This window comes from Camelus dromedarius, chromosome 2 (genome assembly GCF_036321535.1).
Source record: "Camelus dromedarius isolate mCamDro1 chromosome 2, mCamDro1.pat, whole genome shotgun sequence".
Classification (NCBI taxonomy): Eukaryota; Metazoa; Chordata; class Mammalia; order Artiodactyla; family Camelidae; genus Camelus; species Camelus dromedarius.
The window spans coordinates 4,695,315-4,719,031 of record NC_087437.1 but is presented as its reverse complement, the minus strand read 5'-3'; the positions used below and the strand labels follow the sequence as shown (position 1 = coordinate 4,719,031).

At 52.0% G+C, this 23,717-nt stretch overlaps 1 protein-coding gene across 1 annotated transcript in view; it reads left to right on the top strand.

The window, feature by feature from the left end:
• Positions 1–213: 213 nt before the first annotated feature.
• COLQ (collagen like tail subunit of asymmetric acetylcholinesterase) overlaps positions 214–23,717 on the top strand; it is a 54,191-nt gene continuing 30,687 nt past the window's right edge. Inside the window, exon 1 of the mRNA XM_031466959.2 lies at positions 214–416. Within this exon, the coding sequence (XP_031322819.1) occupies positions 311–416 (106 nt within the window). The 5' untranslated portion in view covers positions 214–310. The remainder of the gene's footprint in view (positions 417–23,717) is intronic.

Here is a 23,717-nt window from a genome sequence, read left to right as displayed (position 1 = left end):
TTTTTTTTTAATCACCTCTTCAATGGTCACTTCAGTCTCAAAAAAAAAAAATTGGACATCTTAATTTTAATGTGGGCATTTGGTCCAGTGCTTAAGATAAATATAACCCTGTGTAGTACGGGGCAGGTTTAGTGGGAAATGGTTGGCATTCTTTCTTGGTAAAGGCATGGGGGAGGGAGGCGGGGAGGGAGGGAGGGAAGAGGGGGGAGAGAGGGAGGCACACAGCGCGAGGAAGACGGGGCAGAGATAAGGGAGGCTCCTCGCAGCCCTGCTGGGAGAACTTGACACTTTGCAGCCCGCAGCAGCCAGCATGGTTGTCCTGAGCCCGGTGGCTCGGGGGATTTATCTTCAGCTTTTCTTCCGCCTCATCGTGTCCCAGCCCACCTTCATCAACAGCGTGCTCCCCATTCCAGCAGGTAAAGGACGACCACGACCCCCCTTGTTCTGCCGGTCAGGGCGGGAGGGGAGGAGGGCGGACTGTTCCCAGCACGTCCTGATGTTTTTCCCTTCCCAGTCTTGTTGGAGGGAGGCCGGGGGGTGGGGGGGGGGAGCCGGCCACCGGGCAGCCTCCTGCTCATCAAAGCCAGAGACCCTTTACTGACTTGTGTCTTCTCCCCACTTGCTGCCTGGTTGCATTTTGGTTGGGAACTGGGGGCAGTGGAGACAGAGGGGAATGCATGTCAGAGGGCAGTGAGTCCAGACGTTTCTGTAAATACAGCCCTGACCCCTTGGGGGCTCGGCTCACAGGGATGCTCTGCAGGGAGCAGTCACCTACGTGCCCCTGAGGCACGGCACCAACCCCCCTCCCCCTGCTGCAGCCTCAGGACCAGGTCCCCTCTGCTCCCTGCTGTGCTTTCTCCCTGGGGTGGGCTTCGCTTCAGCCTCAGATGGGAAAGGAGAAGGGGGCTTGCTGGGGAGAGGGGAGGGGGCTGCTGAGCAGAGTCAGGCCTGGAGCTGGGGGCAGCGCAGGGGGCTCTTTCCGCCCCGCCTGGCAGTCTTTTCCAGGGCGACTGCCCTTGTCCCGACCCACCCCGGGCAGGGGAAGTATTGGGTTACTAGCCTGGCTTGTCTAAACCTTTCTGAGGAGACTCAGATGCTTCCTGAGGGCTTGAGGGAGAAAGGCAGACCCCAGGCTTTGCCTCCTGTCTCCTCACTGCCGCCCTCAATTTGCCTCAGCCCCCCCTTGGCTCTCCCCAGAAAAACGAATCTCAGAAATACTGTAAATGAGACAGAAATTTCACTCTTGCCACCTTTTCTGAAAGCTCAGGCTGTCCGGGAGGGAGGGCAGAGCCGTGAACCCAGGCCCCAACCCTCTCCATTCATAGAACAGCCCCCTGACATGTTGCCCTGCCCACACTTGTGGTCTGAGGGAGAAGGGCAGGGAAAGGGGGGGCTGGAAGAGGGGAGGGGATTTGTGGGGAACGTGGGGGCGGGGAAGGTAGGGGCTGGTGCCACTCAAATCCAGTTGAGAGCTTCAAGCTTCTTCTGGGAGTGAGTGGGTCATGATTCCTCTATTCGAGGGGGGAAGCCGGATACTTAATTTGGTCTAACTTGGTGGCTCTTAACTTTGTTTGGGTCATGGATTCCTTTGAGAATCTGCTGAAGGCTCAGGATGGAGAGAAACAGGGTCTCGGTCTAGCCCTGCCCCGGTGGGCAGCCTGACTTTACGGAGGTACTCGGCATTAGACTGTAAGCACCCTGTGGGCAGGGACCGCGTCTGTCTTGGACATTGTCACTGCTTTCCCAGGGGAAGAACAGTGCCTGGCACAAGGTCGGTGCCCCCCAAATATTTGGTGAATGGATGAGTGAATGCAGGGTTGAAAACTTCTCTGTAGATTGGAGTTTGCCATCATTTTGTATCACTTAATTAATTTATTTATTTTTATTGCAGTGCAGTTGATTTACAATCTAGGGTACAGCATAGTGATTAGGTTATACATACGTACATATACATTCTTTTTTCCATCATAGGTTATTACAAGCTGTTGAATATAGTTCCCTGTATCACTTAATTTAGATACAGCCAACATGGCTAATGGGTTTTGAAAGCTGGAGAGAAAAGGGCCTCTGATTTTCTTCGAACTCCTTGCCCTCGAGAGCGCCCTGGCGTAGCTTAGACCTCTCTTGGGTGAGACTTGGTGCAGACTGTAGCAATCAGTGTAACAGCAGGAAAAAGAAGCAACTCAGAGGGTTCAAAAAAAGACTTGAATGAAGGCATCATTTCTGAGGTGCGGGTGGGGTTAAGGGAAACAAGAAGAGAGGTTGAGAAATTAGCCACCTTGGACCCGTTACCACCTCTATGCTTGAGGAGACAAGAGGGAAAAGTGGGGAAGTGGATCCCGGGAGATTTGGGACCTTGGAGGAGGGGCCGCTGAGCGGGTGCTCTGATCTCAGAGGGACCCAAAGCAAAGAGTGTGCAGAAGAAATAACCCAACCACTCTCTCCTCCAGCCCAACCACCATGGGCAGTGCTTCCCATAGGCCAAACCCAACCCGAAGCCAGGAGTCATGGGGGTCAGCCTGGGCGGGGTGGGGGCAGAATGAAGGGGGAAGGGGCGGGAACTTAGAAGAGCCAGCCCACCCATCCACAGGCACTTCCTCTGGAATTGCTAAACCCAGATCTGGTTGGGCATGCGGTCTTTAGACATTTGCTAAAACAGTGGGGTAGATCTGGCGGGAGTCACCAAGGTGTCAGCTCAACAGAGCACAGAACATCTGCTTTGTCGTGTGGAGTCCCTCTGCCCTGTCCCCTTCCTCTAGTCGCCAGCCTCCCTGATAGCACAGCTCAGAAATAAACACACGCCCTGGAGCCGGAACTGTCCCTTAACACTGGAGAACTGTATCCTTTGAAAATATTTTCCAACAATTTGATGTGAAGTCGTCTGTGTCCAGAAGCTTGTAGGTTCTTACTCTTCTGAAGAAGACAAGGCCTGTGCACACAGACAAAAGTGCCGCCAGGAAATCTTTTCGTTCCGCCCACGTGCCCCTGGTGAGTGCCCGCCGCGCGCTGTCCAAACAGACTGCCCCCGAGGCCGCCCTGACGGAGGAAGAGCTCTCCGGGCCCACAGGCTGGTCCCTTCCTTCACTCTCTTCGGGAAAGACTGGATCCCAGCAAGGCTGGACACAGCGCGGTGTCCCGGAGCAGATGGTCGTTACCTGGCAGCCCCCACTGCCGGGCCCCTGAGAGGACCAGGAGGGAGCAGAAAGCATTAAAGGGGCCAGAACTGGTGCTAGAAAGCCCAGCACTAAAGCACCTGCATCCGACATGCGGAAAACCAGTGCAGGCTGTTCCTCCAAGCCTGTGAACGTACGCTTGGGACATTGTCCTGACGGGCTGAGAAAGCGGGGTTCTAGGGGGTGGTGACTGAGCTGGAGCACATCATACTGCGGACGGGGCCGCTGGCTAAGATAAGACAGCTGGTCAAACAGATTACCAGGAAAACGGTACAGAACCAGGGGCTAGTTCTGCGATCTAAGAGGGTAGTGGATTGGAATTCTTTCCAGAGCCTCCGTTCTGTACGTCCCCCCGAGGGCATCTCCGACTTATGTATAGCATATTGACTGGTTTGCACTACAGCGAGCACGAAGGACCGAGTCAGACTGAATTATGTTCACTTTATTTCACCTAAGAAGGCAGACAGGTGTCAGATTTATTCATTTCTGTTGAATGTGGCCTTAAATTTGTTAATGTCAGGAGCCCTAACTTTGGTGTATGGTTTTAACCATTGCCAGGTGATAAACCACCCTGATACTCAGGGGCTTAACGACAGTTACTTGTTATTGAACTCCACGTGTTTGTGGGTCACTCAGGGTCCGCTGGTCTGGCCGGGGTTTGGCGGGCCCTGGCTGGGCTCACTGCACTCCGCGGGTTGACTCAGCTCCACATCCATCCACAGACATGGCTCAGGAGCTACACAATGTCTGGAATGCTTTGGCCCAGACCCAAGGACAGTAATTCATATGGAAGGACAGTCCTTCCACACGCTCCAGGCTGTGTAATTCTCACAGCACCCCAGTGTGGGTGTAGCCTCACTCCTACTTTTCAGATGAAGAAATGAAGGCTCAGAGAGGTTAAGTGGCTCACCCAAGATTACACAGCTGATGTGTGGGAGAGCTGGAGACTGGAATCCTGCCCTCTAAGTCCATGGCTTTTACCAATGTAGACCAAATCAGTTTATGGCCATGGATAAAGAGTGATCTTAGCTTTTAAAGTCCCACACCCTGGCCTCCGAATACCCATTGCAGGCTCTTTCTTCCCCATTCTCTCCTGTCTTCTCCTCAGGATATCAGTGCTCGAAGCTCTTAGCAAATGACTATGATTACTTTATACTAAAGTGTGCATGACTTGCCAGGGTACTCGCTTATCTTTCTTTGGAGATATTTGTGTTGTACCAGGAGTCAAAGATCTAAGCTACAGGATGCTCTAGTAGGTGAGCTTCAACCAGGGCATTTTGGGGTATGAGGCTTCCTGGAGTCAGGGGAACACTGTTTCACAGACATTCTCTTTAGGGATGTGAGCCAGGCGACTCTATACCCACAGACACGTGTGGCTTCCCTTTTCCAGCACAGGATTTCTCAGGCAGGCAGGGACTCTCCAGAGGACGTGTGGGTCCAGGGCTCAGGACCAGGTGGAAAGAAGACCCAACCCTGTCCTGGAGAGCGAGATCGTGTGGGAGCTCGTGAGTTTGTCTGGGTGCCAGAGTCTTCTCCGTGGGTGCTGGGATGCGGCCTGCAGGACCTGATGTCCAGCCCTGCAACCCCCGGTGGGAAGCCAGCCAGGCCACCACTTGGGAACCAATCCTGTTCTCAGCAGTAGATGATGAGCTATTTATTTGCGTCTGATGCTGGTCAGCTCTTGTTTAATGTTCCGTAATGCACTTCCCGGCCGTCTCCTCCGATTTAGCTCCAGATATGTCCTCTGGATAATAGAATCAGAGAAGGTTCTTAAATTAGAGGGCCCTCCAGGGGTCCTGGCTGGCCGATTTCACCCCTCCCGAGCCTCTGGATGAAACAGTAGACTCCTCTCCAGCTCAGAGAGGGGTGGGTGTGAGCCGGGGGGGCTCTCTCTTCAGAGACCCAGGCCGGGCCCCGACACAGTCATTCACTACACCCCAGCCTGCTTTCCTCAGGTCCATAATCATCACTGCCAGAGCCACGCAAAAACCACACAGCTCCAGAGGGTCCAGAAGCCCCTCTGACTCCCAGGAGTCATCAGGCAGGTCGACGACCCATCTTCTTGAAATACAGTTCAAGCCTTAACTGCTACTCGTATCACTGGTACCAAGTGTCCCTAAACCTCTCATTTTGTTTGCTGAGCTTTCTCACAGCCACAGGGTACTTCCTCTTCACAGTTGTCCCTACTGTGAGGGGTCTTGGGTTTGAATCCTGACTCTGTGTGATTGTGGAAAGCTTATACCATAATTGCGGTAAAAAGTCCCAATTTCCTCATCTGTAAAATGGGTATAATAGTCTCACTGGATTGCTGTGAGCATGTATTCATTCAGCAAACACTCAAAGTCCCAACACTGTACCTGGAACCAGGATGCAGCAGTGAGCAGATGAAAGCATCTCGCCCACGTGGATTTCCTGTCATCACCCTGAGAAGAGCCGGGTGGGCCAGAGGGGTGAAAAGACCCCTGCAGCGGAGCCAAAGCTCAAGAACCAGCTGCCTGGGAGCCCAGGTCAGCCTTCATGTTGCTGAAAAAAGAAGAAACAGAGAGAAAAAGTTTTTAATTGCCTTAGTTGCTAACATTTAAGAATCAAGTGATTTGACATTAAAAAAAAGTATTTCTGATATCTCTTAAAAACCCAAAAGCTCTTAAAAAGCAGGACAACCTGGCAGTCCTGGCCCACATCCTGATACCACAACGACTGTTTGGAACAGAGCGGCTCCAAGTCTGCACCCTCTCATCTTATGCCTGGGCTGCCTTCCTTGTGACCGCTGCCTGTCTAGCCCGATCTACACAGGTGGCTTTTGGCATCTGGGGCCGGAAGCCGTGCTGGTTTGGACTCAGCCTCCTTCTTTAGCAGTCTCGGGCATTTCCCCAGAATTCCCGAGCTCTGCAAAGCTTAGTTGGACAGTTAATGTTCTAGATTGGTGGATCTCAAACTACAGCACTGGTTCTCTGCCCTGGAGACACACGAGAATCCTCTGGGATGCTTTACAGGAGCCCAGTGTCTAAGCTGAACAGACCAAGGACATCAGAATCTCTGGGGCAAGGGGTCAGGCACTGGGAGTGTGTAAGGTTCTCCAGGATTCTAATGTCTAGCCTTGGTTAACCATTGCAGCCAGCACCAGAATCACCTGGAAGGTTTGTAAAAACACACACTGCTGGCCCACCCCCGGAATTTCTGATCCAGTGGGTCTGGGGTGGGGCCCAGGGTTTGCTTTTTTTTTTCTTTTCCATTATAGGTTATTACAAGAAATTGAATATAGTTCCCTATGCTATACAGTAGGACCTTGTTGTTTATCTATCTTATATATAGTAATCTGTATCTGCTAATCCCAGATTCCTAATTTATCCCTCTCCCTTTTCCTCTTTGGTAACAGTAAGTTTGTTTTCTATGTCTCTGAGTCTGTTTCTGTTTTGTAAATAAGTTCAGTTGTCTCATTTTTTAAGATTCTACATGTAAATGATATCATATAATATTTGTCTTTCTCTGCCTGACTTACTTCACTTGGTATGATAATCTCCAGGTCCATCCATGTTGCTGCAAATGGCATTATTTCATTCTTTTTCATGGCTGAGTAATATTCCATTGTGTGTGTGTGTGTGTGTGTGTGTGTGTGTGTGTGTATGACATCTTCTTTATCCAGTCATCTGTCGGTGGACACTTAGGTTGCTTCCATGTCTCGGCTATTGTAAACAGGGCTGCTGTGAACACTGGGTGCATGTGGTCTTTTTGAATTAGAGTTTCCTCCAGATATATGCCCAGGAGTGGGATTGCTGGGTCATATGGTAACTGTTTTTAGTTTTTTAAGGAACCTCCATGTTGGTCTCCATAGTGGCTACATCAATTTACATTCCCACCAGCAGTGTAGGAGGGTTCCCTTTTCTCCACAGCTGCTCCAGCATTTGTGATTTGTAGACTTTTTAATGATGGCCGTTCTGACTGGTGTGAGGTGATACCTCATTGGGTTTGGATTTGAATTTCTCTGATAACTGAGTTTGCATTTCTGTAAGATCCCAGGTACTGCTGAAGCAGCAGGTCCATGGGCCACACTTTGAGGACCGCTGCTCAAGTCTGTATCCTGAGTTTCTGTGTTAGTTTCCTGTGGCCACTCAGTGGTCACATGACCTCCTTCTTTGTCAGTCTCTTTCTTCCTCTCTCTTATAAGGACATTTGTGATTACACGTAGGACCCACCTGGATAATCTCCCCTAAACTTCTTGATTTCATCACACTTGCAAAGCTCCTTTTGTCAAATAAGGTAACCTTTATGGATTCCAGGAAATAGGGTGTGAACCTCCTTGGGGGCCATTATTCAGTGTCCCACAGTTGCCTTTCCCACTGGGTAAAGTGTCCCACGAGTGCTCCCTTTAAGTGACGTCAGGATCAAAGGCACAGGCAAGTATACTGTCATCATATGGATCCCTTCCCAGAGCAGACCTTGAGACAAGGATTGGGGTGCAAGTGGTGTGTTTGGGAGGCGATTCCAGTAGGGCACTGGGAAGGATGTGAGGCCGATCTGGCTCTGACATCTGTCACCCCATTGATCACCAGGGTTGATTCGGCTGATCTGGCTGGCTGGGCGGGTGTCCCCTTCCTCCCTCACTGCTCCATGAAGCTGTGCGCTCTGTGGAAGGGGATGACCATCCCCAACAGAGGAGGACTGCTGTTCTCGGTCAAGGGCATACAAATAGCTGCGCTCCCCTGCTAGAACCTCCAAACAAGCTCTCAAGGTCCAGTAGGGCACTAGGAAACCGAGACAGGGAAGGGAGATCGCCAGTCCTGGGGTCAGGGGGCAGGGAGCTCGTGAGCAGATTTCTGCTGTGGACAGCGGGGCCCCAGATCCACTGGGGACCCCAGGGAGACAGGGGCTGGGATACTGACCCCCAGCTCCAGGGGTGTCCCTGCCTCCAGCCACTTCCTCGGACGTGGTGTCTGTGGCTGGAGCTGGAAGCCCACAGGGCCTGCGGGATGCTGAGGGTACAGGTTGGGGTGGGGGAGAAGCAGCGCATCCACTGTAGATGCGCTGAGGGAGCGGCCGTGGTTCCACTGGCTCTGCTGCAGCTGCGTGCCCACCGCGCCTTCCAGGCAGCGGCAGCTACAGCTCAGCACACCTGGAGCTGGGGTCCAGTTGCTCAGGGAGCCCCACGAACACCAATAAAGCGCCTTGCATGGAGCACTGCTTATTTGCTAGACTCTTTATGTACCTGACTTCTAATCTTCACAACAGTTTCACAAGACATCAGTCCCCGCATTTTACCAAAGAGGGAACTGACAAAGAGAGGTGCAGTCACTTACCTGAGGTCACATAATGCCAGGGCCAAATTTCTAAATCAGGACTTTCTGAGCCCCAAATTGTTGTAGAGGCAGAAAAGCCTAGTGGTTCAGAGTAGGACATTTGGTGCCACGCTGCCTGGGTCCAAATCTTGTGTTTCCCTTAGCTGTGTGATGTTAGGCAAGCAAATTGCCCTCTCAGTGCCTCAGTTTCCCTGCCGGTGAAATGGGGCTAAAAGAAGGATTTCACTCATAGTGCAGTTGTGAAGATTAAGTGGGCTCATTATGAACATAAAGGACTTTGAAAAGTGCCTTGTGTGCAATGTGTAAACTTTTTCTCTCATTATTTCCAGAACCTGACAGTGTCTCTACACACGCCAAGAAGTCATGATTTCCCCTAAGGTGCCTTTGTGGCAAAAGGCAAAAGTCCCCAATACAATCCAAAGAGTGGCTTTTTGCTTAAAATTTCCAGTGGGTTAAGGCCAGAAGAGAGGCCCCGCTTTGACCTGTTTTGCATTTGTGAACCAGTCCCCAAACCAGGGACCTGTGGACCAGGGAAGGAGGCTCTTACCGTGGTGACCGGCTTCCCCAGATGGCTCTAAAATTATACCTGGCCCTGTTCCATCTCCCGCCCGCCGGGAGCGGTCAGCTCCATTCAAGCCTGCACTTAGGTCTCCACGGCGACCAACATAAGCACAAGCGGGGACCGTACTGGGAGCCGCGACAGCTGCGGGGGGCCTGGTGGCTGCTGAGGGCTGTGCACCGCGAACCAGCTGAGGTCTGAGAAAAGCAGGAAAGGAGAACGGGGGTTGGACAGGCCTCCCCCCACCCCCCAGGCCTCCCCGCCACGTTCCCCACGTGTCCTGCGGCCCCTCACTGGGCCTTCTTGATCACTTTCTGAGAAGTCTGGAGAAAGAAAGCCAGGAGCTTTCCTGATGCAGCTGGGAGTCCTCTCTTGGGACACACACTGCGGGAGGGACCTTCTGGGGTCTCAGACCTGGCACGGGGGTCTCGGGGGCCCAGGAGGGTGAGGGGTGGGGTGACGGTGCCCATTCTGCCTGTGGAGGCCTACCTGCCCGACTGGGGCTTTCTTACTTTCCTGTGACTCTGGGTTTGTTCAAGTGTTTGGACTTGTCCCCTGTATGAGGGGCCTGCGGGTAGGGGTGGGGGTCGTTATCATTGAGTTGAAACTAGGCCGCCCTTTGTGCCCAAACAGAACTGGTTCAGTGTCTGAGATCATCTGTTCTAAGGTGGACCCCACAGGGGGACCCCCCAAAGGCCTCCAAACTCTCAGTGGTCAGGATTTAGGGGGCACCAGGCCAGGACAGCCCTTTCCCTCTTGTCTGTCTCCCTAAGAGCTGTATCAGGCAGGTGGCTGTGGGTAAAGTTCACGGTTGGGAAGGCGAGCGTCCTGAGGGTCAGGGGCCACGGGATAGGGGTGGCACCTGCCTGTGAAGGGGCACTGGGAGGCTGATAGGCTGTCTGGATGATTCAGGCCCTGAAAGGGCTTCCCCCAAAGTGTCTGAGCAAATGGTTTCTTTTCTTTTTTTCCTTCAATAATCTGAGTTGACGGGACAGCCCTGAAAGTCAGAGGACACCTGCCTGACCGCCGTGGGGCTGCTGCTCAGTGTCTCCTGCCCAGGTCCCACCAGAAGGTGGCGGGCGACAGTGAGCCAGCCGGCTTGTCCGCTTGCCTGTTTCGGGTTCTCCAAGAGGCTCAGGCCCTGAGGTGGACGTCGGGGAACCCGGTCACCTCTCTGGCCTGCTGTTGACTTGGGGACATGTGTAGCGTTGGGCCAGCCATGCGCTCTCTGGGAGGCTCAGTTTCCCCATCTGCAAAGCGCAGGGCTGGGCCAGATTCCAAAGAGCCTCTGAGCCGTAGACTTGCTCTGACTTTGTGGCTGACGAGTTGCTTGCTAATTTACAGAATCGGCTCCTCCGCAAAGAAGGGGTCTTGTCTCGTGCTCCTCTCCCGAGCACTGGCACCCGAGAGCCCACGGAGCAGGAGGAAGAGGCAGGCGCCGCACGTTCAGACAGCTCTGGGCTTGAGTGGCAGCCTCGTGACCCATTAGCCGAGTGAGCCTGGCCAAGTGGTCTTGGTTTAATTTCTTAGCACCTCAGTTTCTACCTCTGTAAAGTGGGGATGAGAGAGCCTGCCTCGTCAGATGGCAGTGTAACAGCACGGAACTCTGTGCGGCACCTGGAACACAGGCATGTTCTCAGTTACAGGTTCTTCCGAATGCGGTGAGACAGCTGGAGTCCAGGCCGCCTGCCTCCCGCTGGGGTGCTTCCTTCTACTATAGTAGAAATTTTGGTAGAAACTACTCAGGAGTGGTTGTGCCTTGAGATGGCGACACTGGACTTAGAGGACCTGGAAAGCACAGCTCACACCTGAGGATGGAGCCTCAGCTCCAGAGCGCTCAGCTGCACCCGCAGGCGCCCCTCCCAGGCAGGGGAGCTCACAAGGAGCTCCCCTCTCCCTGCTCCCGGGCACTCCATCCCGAGGGCGTCCCCTCCCCCAGGTTGGAAATTGCACAACCCTGCAGGGACACGACTGGTGAGACAAGCCACTTCCCGTATCTAATTCATCTGTGTCAGGAGAACGGGCTCTCTGTCCACACCGCATCTGCCTCATATGAAATGACAGTCTTGCCCCCTTCAAAGTGGACAGCGATGCCAAGTCACCAGGCCTGCCAGCGTGGGTCCTCCCGGGAGATCAGAGGCAGATTATTAAACATGGAGATTTCGGATGGAATGCCAGCCGGTGGCGGCTGACTTGACAAAGATGCTCAGTTTTGTGGCCTTATACCCATCTGCTGCCACTTTGCATTTTGTTCCATTTTTTTTCCCTAAATGAGGCAATAAAATCCATTTGAATGGATTCAGATTATTATTATTATTATGTTTAAAGCTGTCTCTGTCTCTAAACAGAGATTACTTATGAGTCTTACTTGAAATATATAGCTTTTGATACACTTCCCAACAATCGAACGACCAATTTTTATTGCGCCTCCTACTGTGTATTTAGGTATTATATTGAACAAGAAGATTCGTAAGACAAACTAACACAAGGAGCCCATCATCTGTTTGTGACACTAAAATAACAAATGAAACAGTCAGTGAGAAGTGAGGTGAGTCACCCTCGTGGTGTCCGGGGTGCAGTTCGTATGAACGGAGCAGTGAGGATAAGAACACAGCTGATCTGGGTTCAGTCCCAACCCCGCCGCTTACCTGGGCACTTCTTCAAGCCTCAGTGTACTTATCTGTCAAGTAGAGAAAATATTACAGCCCTGACAGCTGTTGGAGCCAGTGCTCAGCACGTGTGAAATATCTCCTGGAAAACAAGCAGACAAACTTACATCTTACACCAGAATAAATCACAAATGAATTAAGATTTAAACATAAAGTATGAAATTATAAACTTACTAGAAGAAATCTTGGGGGATTTGGGGAGTAACTTTAGTGTAGGGGGAAGACCCAGAAGCTATAAAAAAAAAAAGTCTTCTACAATCAGTTCTATTACATAAAAAGATAAAATTTGTATGTGGGAAAAACAATTAAAAAGAAAAAAACAATGTCAAAAGGCCAAAACAAACTGGGGAAAATATTTGCAAGTCATATCATAAAGTATTGCTTTATGTGTAAGTGTGTGTATATATATACATATATTTTTTTTGATAAGGGAAGATCAACAACCTAATGGAAAAGTGGAAAAAATACACATGGCTTTAAAACTTGTGGCAATACCCCCCGCTTCATTCACCATAAGAGAAATGCAAAATTAAGAGGAGCACACTGACATACCATTTTTCATATGTCAGATGGGTGAAATTCAAAAGATCTGACGTCATGAGTGCTGACAAGGGTGTGTGAGAACAGATACGCTCATCCGTCCTCTGCTTGTGGGACAGAATGTGGGTTGCTGGAGACTGTGGAGGTAAATTAGGCAGCCTGTGTAAAAACTGCAAACGCACCCACTCTTTGACCCAGCAGTTCTATTCAAGAACTCGTCCAGTGGGCCCGCTTACCAACATGCACGAAGATGCACGTAGAAGGTTACTTCACGGTATCGTTGCTGGTATCAGCAAGTGTTTGCAAATCACCCAAATGCACATCAGTGCAGGGCAGGGTGAACAAATTATGGTTCTTCTAAGTGAAGGAATATTATGCAGCCAAAGCAAGGAATGTGGTTGCATTTTCTGTAGTAATACAGAAGAAACTCTTAGAAATACTGTGAAGGAACCAAGAGAGAGAATCACAGGTCTACTATTTCGTTACAAGTAATAGTAAGAGCAAGAGGAGAAAATATACCTACCTGTTTGCTTCTGTGTACATAGAATCTTTATGGAAGATTACACAGGAGATTAATTGATAATAAATCATTGGAACTGGGACAGGGGTAGGAGAGTTTTCATGCTCTCCCATTTATGCTTTTTGAATTTTGAATCACATGAAGGTATTCCCTATTTTAAACAATTAAACAAAATCCCGTATATGCACACAAAGCAGAGTCTCTCATCTGGAGCACAGGGTGGGATTTTTCTGTCTTTAAAAGTCTGTTTTAAAAGACTCAAGTTAGCAGTGGGAATGGGGATCTCAGAATTTCCCAAATGGTGGAATCACACAATTTTTAGCACTGCTTAGAATGCCTAAGGGTCGTCTTGCCCGCTTGTTCACTCGAGAAGCTCAGTGGCTCAGTTGAGTCCAAAGGGGTCAGCCCGAGATCCCCCACTTTCTGGAATACAGGGATTTGAGTGACTCATGAGACCACTGGATGGAAATGTGCCAATGGGCAGCCAGAGCTCCCAGGGACCACCTGCCATGGACCTGGGATAACAGTTACCAGAGGCGGTGGGCAGGGATGGGGGCTCTAGGGAAAGGGTTAAGGGAGCCACGTGGTTTTGAATCACAAGTAATCAGAGCGCTGAAATGTCATCATGAAAAAATGAGGACGTGGAAACATAGCTGGTGGAAACTCAGGGTCTTTCCACCTGGCCCCAGTTGTCAGCGCATGTTGGCAACAGCCAGCCTCTGGGCCCCGTGCAGTTGGAGGAGTCTGTCTCTGTCCTGGCTAGATCTCCCGAATAACTCTAGAAACCTGGCCTCCCTCCTCAAGCCAAAGCAGAAGATGTAACAGGACTTGCTGATTTATCCCGGCCGCTGTAATCAAATTCAGAGCCAAGGCGCAGCCAGCCTGGGGGAGCTTTCCTGATGTTCCCTTGGCTCCTAATAACATTGCCTCACCCTTCCTCTCTATTACCACATGCCATTTGGTCAAATTAGAACTTGAACTCAGAAAAGCAGATGCCTTCCTTCAGATAAGGTCCAAAAAATTTCCCTGGTGGGAGGAAAGGGAGATGAGTTTGTCTCCTTGAATCTGTACACAAAGGAGTAAATTTTTTTTAATTGAAATTTTGTTGATTTACAGTGTTGTGTTAATTTCTGATGTATAACATGGTGATTCAGTTTTACATTTATATACATATATTTTTCATTACAGGCTATTACAAGATATTGAATATAGTTCCCTGTGCTATACAGAAGAACCTTGCTGTTTATCTGTTTTATATATGCTGATCCCAAAGTCCCAATTTATCCCTCCACCTCCTCCCATTTCCCGCCTGATAAGTTTGTTCTCTATGTCTGTGAGTCTGTCTCTGTTTGATAAGTAAGTTCATTTGTGTCATTTTTTTAGGTTTCACATATAAGTGATATCATATGGTATTTTTCTTTCTCTTTCTGGCTTACTTCACTTAGAATAATGATCTCTAGGTCCATCCATGTTGCTGCAAGTGGTATTATTTCATTCTTTTTTATGGCTGAGTAGTATTCCATTGTATAAATGTACCACAGCTTTTTTATCCAGTCACCTGTTGATGGACATTTAGGTTGCTTCCTTGTCTTGGCTATTGTAAATAGTATTGCTGTGAACATTGGGGAGCAGTCGTCTTTTCGAAGTAGCATTTTCTCTGGATGTATGCCCAGAAGTGGGCTGGCTGGATCATAGGCTAACTCTATTTTCAGTTTTTAAAGGAATCTTCATACAGTTTTCCATAGCGGTTGCACCAAATACATTCCCACCAGCAGTCTAGGAGGGTCAAGGGAGTCACTTTTGATATGTGACTTACTATAAAATAATGACCAGTGTGAGGTGGTTTTCCTTCATCCTTGTAGCTTGGGGAGCCTGGGGAGTGTGGCGTCTGTATTGTCGGGGAAGGGTGCAGAAAAGAACGTCTGTCTCCTGTCCTTCCTGGGGGTTCAATTCCTCGCTCAAGGTCTCCTGATGAGTGCAGACATACTCCTCCAGATGGCGCTGGTGTCCTGGCTCTGTGCAGCCCCTAGATGTTCACCAGCAAGGGCGCTGGACCCACCCACCCCGATCCTAACCCTGTGGAGATATCTTCTGGTTCTCTGTTGCCTACCTACATTTTTACATTTTATTTTATTATGAAAAATCCCAAGCATTCAAACAAGTGGGAAGAATTGCCCAGGGAGCACCAGATACCCCCGGTTACGGGCTGACTTGCGTCTTGCCCTCACCCCCAATGTGCATGCTGAAATCCCAACCTCCATGACCTCAGCATGTGACTGTATTTGGACACAGGCCTTTAAAGAGGTGATTAAGGTTACAGAGGCCATATGGGTGGCTCTGGTCCAATAGGATGGGTGTCCTTACAAGTAGAGGAGATTTGGGCACACAAAGAGACAGCAGGGACGCTGAGAAAGAGGAAAGGTCCCGTGAGGACACAGGGAGAGGGCAGGCATCCGCAAGCCAAGGAGGGACGTCCCGGAAGAAACCAAGCCTCCTGACACCTTCACCTTGGACTTCGAGGTTCCCAAACTGTGCAAAACAAATTCCTGTTGTTTAACCACCCGGGTGCTTGGCTGTGGCAGACTCGCAGACAAATGCACCCACCACGCAGATGTTGCAGATTCTGCAAATGTTATAATTTTTGTGGTGTTTACTCCATCCCCTGTGTGTTTACCCATCTTATTTTTTTTGATGGATTTCAAAATGAGTTGCAACCCTTTGCCCTCTTTGAAGAGTAGACTATTCAACAGAGAAGGTAAATGACCAAACCCTCCCTGTGGCCGGGAGAGTCCGGGAAGCCACTCGGACTGACAACTCATTTATGAACCAGTGAAGTAGGATCGAAAGATCAGTCATCGTGAGGTTTGATTAGCAAGACGTGGAACCAGGTGTTGGAAACGCCTCCAAGCCCATTTGGCTGGGACGACACCTGCTGTTTTTTCTGAGTCCCTGCTCATTCTCTCTAGATGGAGTTGGGGGCGTGGGGCGAGTCACCATGTTGTGCTGGTCACCAAGTCATCCAGGGTCAGATGTCAGGATTCAATCGATATCTTCAATGCAAGACACCTGGCCAACCACCTGCTGGCTGTGTGTGACCTCAGGCGCCTCCCTGGATCTCTGAGCCTCATCTGAAGACAAAGGTGATGGTCCAGGCACACACCTTGTGTGGTGATTTGGGGAACAGAGAAGGACCCTGGGTGCTCACGGACGTTCCATGGTTGGCACCTCACTCGCGGGCTAGGGTGATGCTATCTGCTGTGACAAACAAGCGCCAGCATTTCCAAGACTTAGTCTAATCGAAACGTACCCCCTGCTCACCCGAGAGTCCAGTGTCCCTGGTTGGGGGTGGCCGGCCTCCCCGCTGGCGTCCAGGCACGCGGGCCCTGCCTGTCCTGGCAGCAGGGTGAGAAGAGGCGCAGTCCCACGACCCCAGTCCCCACACCGAGGGGGCCTGGCAGTGCGGCCACTTCTCAGGGGTAGGTCTGGCCGGTGGGGCCAAATATGTTGGGGGGAATACAGCCCCAACTCTGAAGAGGCCCTGAGATGTGAAGTCAGTGGCTGGGGGTTAGGAGTGGGCGCCAGGGAAGGGCCGGGTCCACAAGAAGAGCGGGGGTGGGGGAGACAGTCTGATGGGGGTCCCCCCCAGGGGCTGGGGAAACGGCCACCAGGGGGGCGTCTTCTCCCAGGGCTGGGCCAGAGTCCTGTGGAACTCTGACCCCGACTGTTCTAGCTGTGTGGCCTGGACAAGGTGACTCGGCTTCTCCAAGAGCTCTTTTCTCCTCTGGGAATGGAGGATGACTGCTGGGAGGGTTCAACAATGTTAATAATTCAGTAATGCCAAGTCCAGCGTTGTCTTTGTTGCATGACGAGGACTTGGCGAGACCAGGGCCAGCAAAGACGCAGCGCAGCTGCCACGCCCGCCTCTCCTCTCAGGGAGGCAATTACCAGTAAGGCATGACCCTTTCCTCAGGGTCCTTCTTTACACAGCATCCCAGGAAATCTGTATCAGTCGGCTGGAGTTAGCAGATGAGAAGAGATCACTGCCCTCCAGAGGCTAGACTGTGGGTGCATCCACCCCACATCCTGCAGCACAGCAAGGGCTCCGCACGAGCAACTGCTCAGTAAAGGGTTAGGAGCTCAAGTTGAATCTGTGTCAGGGCTCCCCTGTGTGCAAAACATGGGTTCTGTGTCAAAGAGAAGATGGTTCTGATGCTTGTTGAAAGGACTGGGAAGACTTTGAAGCAGACTCTGTCCCCGGGAGGCAGGACGGTCTCAGTAGGGGAGGCTGAGCTCAGTTCCGAATGAAACAGAACAAGTGGGGATTTGTAGTCAAGGAGTGGGTTGTGGGGGTCGGTGGATGGAAAATCACCAAGAGGAGACATCAAGGGTAGGGGATCTTGCTAAAGCCTCTTAGCAGGACTCCAGCTGAAGGCAGGCCAGGGTGATCAGATACCAGGGGTGGGGATTCTCGCTAAACCGACTTAGTGGGTTCTTGCTAAAACTCGACTCAGCAAGGCTGTCACGGAAGCCCGAGGTCGAGGCCTGGTTGAGAGCCTGACCAAAGTCAGGCCAAGGACAGGGTGTCTGGCAGTGAGAAGGCTGAACCCAGATCCTCCAGCCTACTTCTCTGCCCACCCAGGTTTGGGGGTGGGACAGCAGACCCAGGCGCCCGGGGCTGGCGGGACCCGGGGCTCTGCCCCCAGATGTGCACTGGGACCCTGGCTCCTTTGGAAGGATGCCGAGTTATCCAGGCCGCACAAGCTCTCTGGGCCGCAAGGGCAGGAGACACAGCAGGAAGATGTAAAGCAGACTCTGCTTTGTTGGGGCAGCAGGAACCAGGCCTACGCATGGCCGCAGCGGGGACAGGCGCTCTGGCCCCGTGCCCGGGAGGCAGTATTCCAGAAGTGGTCTTCTGGCCTGGGTGATAAATCCCAGAGCCGCAATTAAGACAAAATACTGTGAATATGACACCTGCTGACGGCTGCAGGAAGGGCTCAGAAACCTTTCTTATCAATTAGATTCTGCAGGCAGCCCTGCTCTGGTGAGCCAGTGCTGGGCCCAGGATGGGCAGCCCAGCGGGCCGGCTGCCTGGAGGGCAGGGATCACTCTCAGGGGAGTGGGGGTGGTCCTCCATCCCGGTCCAGCACCCTCATGAAGGACCATTGCGTCTTGGGTGTCACCACCCCTGGAAGAAGCCGCGGCTGGAAAGGAAGGGCTCAGAGCTCATGTGGTCCAATGCTCCCATTTTACATTTGGGAACACCAAGGCCCAGCGTGGAAGTGAATTGTTCAAGGTCACACAGCAGGTTACTGACCACACCGGGGCTGGAGACCAGGATTCCTCAACCCAGGCGAGCACGCTTGGCTGAAGGGGTGGTTAAGGAGTGAGCTCACATCCAGGCTTTTGACTTCAGGAAATCCAACTGTTAGTTGGGGAGGCAGACACAGAGAGTGAGACAAAGTTAGAGATAGGGAGGCAGAGAGATGGAGGATGGGCCTGGGGCAGGAAAGAGAATGGCAGAAGGAGAAACAGAAAAGAGAGACAGCCTGAGACACTGGGTTCGGAGCAAAGATTCAGATGCCTGCAGGGTTGGACAGGACCTCTGCCATCATCTGGTCAGTCCCCTTCATTTTGACAATAATGAAACGAAGTATAGCAGAGTGGTGTCTTGTGTAAGCCTTTTGAGAAGAAGTTTGATGCCAGTGGTAAAAAATGGATGCTTTGGGTGCTAAAAGTGGCAAAACGTCCACCTCCAAGGATCTTTGAAATGAGCCCTGAAAAATAGAGCCGTAGGAACAGGACCTGGCACTGGGGTATTTCAGAAAATGTGACGCAGAAGACTTTTCTGCAATGGTCTGGGTTTCAGGACCGAGCTCTCCACGCCTTCCGCACTGTCTCCTCTGATGTCTTAGACTCTGTTTCTGAGAATCGAGGGAAACATCCCAGAGAAGGAGCAGAGCCTTTCCCTGCCCTCCCGTCCCCCTCCCATTGTTGTACCAGCAGACCTTCTCTGCTTGCAAAGTGCAGCTCAAATGCCACCTCTTCCAGGAAGCTTTCCCTGATTTTTCTCACTTGTATCCCCCGCCCAACTTATACCCATCACTTTCTCCTGTAACCCACCACCAGACACCCCAGTCCCATGGTAGCCACCTTTCTTTCTCCACCTTGTGCAAGTTACCTATGGAAATGTTGATAAAAGAGCTGCTGTTCTATGCCCAGGAACTCCAAAAGCCACGACGAGCTCGCAAGATGCGTTTCTCCATACCCTCTCTACAGACGAGAAAGCTGAGGCTCAGACAAAGTAAATAACTTCCTCAAGGTCAGACAGCAAGTGAGTGGCAAAACCAGGACTCCAGCCTGAGTTTGCCTGACTCCATTCCTCGACACCAAATGACTCATTTCAAGGGCAGGAACCGTGTCGGGTCATCGTGTCTTGCAGGCATTTGGTCCCCGCTCACTGTGTATTTCTGAATGAATGAGACAGTAGATGAATGAATGAATGAACGAATGAATGAATGAATACAGGAAGCATCCTTTCTTTTGGAGGCTGTCACTCAGTGGTTGGCTCACTACAGCCTGTGGGCCAGATCCAGCCTGCCTCCTGTTTTTGTAAGTGAGGTGCCATTGCAGCAGGCCACTCGCATTTCTGCCCGAGGTGTCTCAGGAAGCTCTCATGTGCAACAGCAGAGTTGCTCCAAAGGCCACGTGGCTCCTAGAGTCTAAAACACTCACTATCCGGCCCTTTCCCGAAAAAATTTGCTGACTCCTGCTGTAACTCTTGATCTTTACTAAGGTGGTTACAACAGCAGTGCTTCCTGCGAAGTACTAATGATCTTGTCTTCTATAATCTTGATAATTGCGTGTGCGTGTGTGTGTGCACGCACGCACGCCTGCTTGTGCACTGGGTGCCTACAAAGTATCAGATTGCCACATGCATCTGGTATATGTCACTTAATCATTCATTTTACAAGGAGGCTCCAGCTAAGGTTTGCCCCGTGAGCCCTTTGTAAACATATAAATATATTTAAAAAATTAAATTTAGCTTTGTTGGCAGCACTTTGGCACTGACATGGTGAAGCAACAAAGACCTTCCGTGGAGCAGAGGGAGGCTGAGTCCCCCCACACCATCCCCCTCCCGGATTCCACTCGGTTTCCTCTCAGCTGCAGGGCCATCACTATCCTGGGCTCCCAAGCTCGCCTCCCCACCCCGGGCCCTCCCCAAGGACCCATCCCTCTCCCAAGCTGCCCCCAGCACAACCTCCTGCGAGGCCAGAGCGCTGCCTTTCCCGTCCTGCTCCCGGGAGCTCAGGACTGGCTTCCGGACCCCTGGCATCTGGGGCAGAAGCAACACCAGAGCAGGATTGGCCAGCTCCCACCCCAGATGCCCGGCAGGCTGGGCGCCGGGGCTCTGGGGGCGTGACGCGTCTCAGCCTGCCTCCAGCCGGTGCCCCGGCCAGTCTGCCTGGGCCTGGCCCCCCGGTGACGATGACGGGCCCGGCCCTCAGCCTCACTCACCTGCTCACGGTTTCAGGACTGCTCTGCTACTCAGCCTGCTGCCGGGGTGAGTTGAGTGAGTGAGTGTGTGCGTGCCGTGTGGAAAAACGGACCCTTGGAAAGCAGACTTGCTCTGGGAGCTTTCAGCAGCCTTTAAATCTGAAACTTCTCTGCTGGTGTTGGATTGCAGTGCAAAGGGGTCTGACAGAGTCTGTGAGAACCGTGGCACACACGCTCGTGTGATGTGTGTGTGTGTGTGTGTGTGTGCACACTTGTGTGTGCCCCTCTTGTGACCTTGGTTCGGACTGGCCGGCTGGCAGCTGCTGCCCTCTTGGCTTTGAAGTGGCATGGTGTTGTGCGGTCCAGGGCCACCCCTGGCTTTGGGTTGCCGAGACGCCCTCCATCTCGTTCCGGGCTGCCTGGCTTGGGTCACGTGGCCGACTGTCCCTGGGGCGAGTGTCTTCGTTGTAGGTTGTGTCCTCACCTGCCCCCCACAGGCCTGCCTGCTCCATCACATCCCAAGACAGCAAACCCCTAACGTGGAATTTCAGAGAAGTGTAAACACCTTCAAGCGTTAGGATCCGAATTTGTTCTTCAAGGTGTGTGTGCTGGGAGTGGGGTGAAAGGAAAGTTGTAGGGAGCCGCCTTCCCTGGAACTCGTGAACCCGGGAGAACCAGAGAAAACCGGGCAAACCGCAGCCAGATCAGGTGAGAAGGTGGCTGTAGCTGAGACACCTGACTTGCTGTCGGAACATGATGCCGTGAGTGTGTGCCCGTCGCCTGTCCTCCCCTCGGGCTCCTGCTCGTTCCACCAGGTGGCAGGGGTGGGGTGGGGGCACCTAGAAAGAAGGAGGATGTGAGGACCTGAGTGCAAGCAGCTGTGGGGTCGGAGAGAGTGGCCGCACCTGTGATTTCCCCAGCCTGCAAGGGCAGGATGTTAGGGTCGCTTTTTTCCTTCAGTGCCGCCTAATGACAATTTGACTGGCTGAAGGGGTGCCACCTGATGCAGAAGGAGGCAGATGGAAAAGGCTGTCCCTAGGGCCCTGCTGATGGGCCAGTCTGTGAGTGAGAGGTCCTCATGGATGTGGTGGTGGTCCTGGGACCAGAGGAATAAAAAAGGCCTTTGGAGATGGTTTGGGCCAAATTCCTCGTGGTGCAGACGGGGACACTGAGTCTCAGCTTCAAGAAGGGAGTCACGTGGGTCACACGGTCACTTGTACCCGGACTCACACTCTTTGATCCAAGTCCCTACGTTCTGAGAGTAAGTTGTAGTGAATCACTTTCCAAGGATATGCCCAAGAGTCAAGTGGGTGCTGCATCCAAAGGGCAAAGCCAGCAGCAAGAAAAGCAAAGCAAACGTTTGCCAAAAGCCTGCATGGGGCTCGGGGTTGTTTCTCCCCACGACATGGTGCTGCAGTGGCCACACACAATCTGACTTTGGTGTCTATAAATTTGGGGCAAGCAGTCCTCAAATTACAAGGCAGCTACCTGGGGCTGAGCCACGTGGGGCCCCAAGGTTTCTGCAGGCCCTGCGCGAGCGCGCACACACACACACACGCTCGCACAATCGTTTCCATTACAAGTGAGCCCCTGGGGCTTTTCCAGGCTGGACCCAATCTTGGACATGATTCCCTGGAGGCAGCACAGTCCGGAGAGAAACCCGCAGGCCACTGGGATGACACCAAAATAGACATGTGAAGTCCTGGCTTAATGGCTGGGAGGGAGGGGCAGGGGGAAGCTGTTCACAAACACGTCCACCTGATGGAAATATTCTGAGCTGGTGGGAGCTGTAAATAAACTGGACTGGGCTAAACACAAACATCTCCAGGGAGTTGAGGGATGGGCAGAAATAGATGGTCTTCACCTGCTGAAATGAAGTGGGTCGAGGGGGGCGGGAGATTGGGGGGTGAACAAGGCAGAAGCCCCAGCGGGAGGAGCAGCTGCCGGTGTGTGTCCACTGAGGGTGCTCCCACTTCCCGGAGGAAGTGAGGGAAGGGGCTTTAAAGGAGACAGGGTCTTTCATCGGGGCGGGCTGCGCAGGATGTATGCTGCAGGGAGGCGCGGGGGCCATAGGTGGTCTGGAAACAGTCACCACATGCACCTGCCGGTCCCCAGGTACCCCAGCTGACCTTCCAGAATGAGCGTGAATGCCCCCTCTCCTGGGACGCCTCCGCGCCCCTCCCAGCTGGTCATTGCCTCTTCCTCGCTTCTCTGAACTCCCTGGGGTCCCTGTTAACCTAGCAGCCTGGGCAGATGCCGTCTTGGGTCTGGGAAACCAGGTTCTGTGGACTGTTTGTCACCGAGCCAGCTCCAAGCTTGGGATAAGCCAACCGTCCCTAATGGGGCTGCTTTGAACATTTTCATTTTCGGCTGTCACAATGGCTGGGTGAGACGTTTCCTGCAAAGAGCAGGTCAGAACCATACATAAATGGGGGGTCCGTGTGCCACACGACCTTGAAGTGTCACAGGGAAGATTCACGCCTTTTCTGAAGACCTCATCCTAGAACCTAATTCTCTTTCACACCCCTCTCTGCAGAACCGCTCTTGTATTAAACTGAGTTTTCTGAGGCTCTTGAGCAATGCCTGTGCTTGTTTTGGTTGGGACTTTAAGGCGGTGTTGTCTGTCATTTGAGAAAGTCCCACCCCTCACAGCGGAGCCAGCCCTTGAAGCTTCCGTGTTGCCGTGTTGGCCTTGGCTGTGATCTCACACACAGGCGCAAGCCTCCACCTGCATTGTCTCGTTTTCCCATCTGCTTCTGCCTGACCGCTTATAATCAAATATGCATATTTTTATACCTTAAATTACTTTTATGGTAAAAAGAAGTAAAAAAAGAGCTCTCTTTTATGTTACATTCCGAGCATTATGTTGATTTTGTAAATTGCATGGATGTGTTGTCTTTTACTTGTAAATTTCATTCTGGGGATAATAAAGGGGTCTTTAAATAATATTTCTTACCAACGGGGCTCTTCCAGGGGCTGAGGACCACTGGCCTAGCCAGAGGGATGCAGGTCCACGAGACATCAGGGTGTGTGTGTGCTCAGGGCAGTGACTCCCAGGGCGCTGGAGCTGACACACACAGCCCCACACCAGAGCCCTCTGGGGAGCACCTATCGGTTGCCTGATGTCTGAGGAAGGTCCTGGAACACAGGGTGGAAAGGGAAGGCCAGCGCTGGCCCCTGGGGGACAAGACTGACAAGTGGGTGCAGGGCTGAGAGGCATGAGAGGGCGGGGGGCAACCTTTCTGCGAGGTCAGAGGCTTGAAGGCGTGGAGGCCAGGGCACATCATGAGACCAAAACTGGGAGATGAAAAATCACAGCTTTTGGCGATGATGGATCTTACTGCTGAGAATGTTCTCGTTCAGGTGTTTGGGTGAATGTGCACCCACTTTCCCATCAGTAAGCACTTAGGAGTGGATTTCTCAGCTAAACGATGTGCCTACATTCAGCTTTAGTAGACAGTGTTGAGC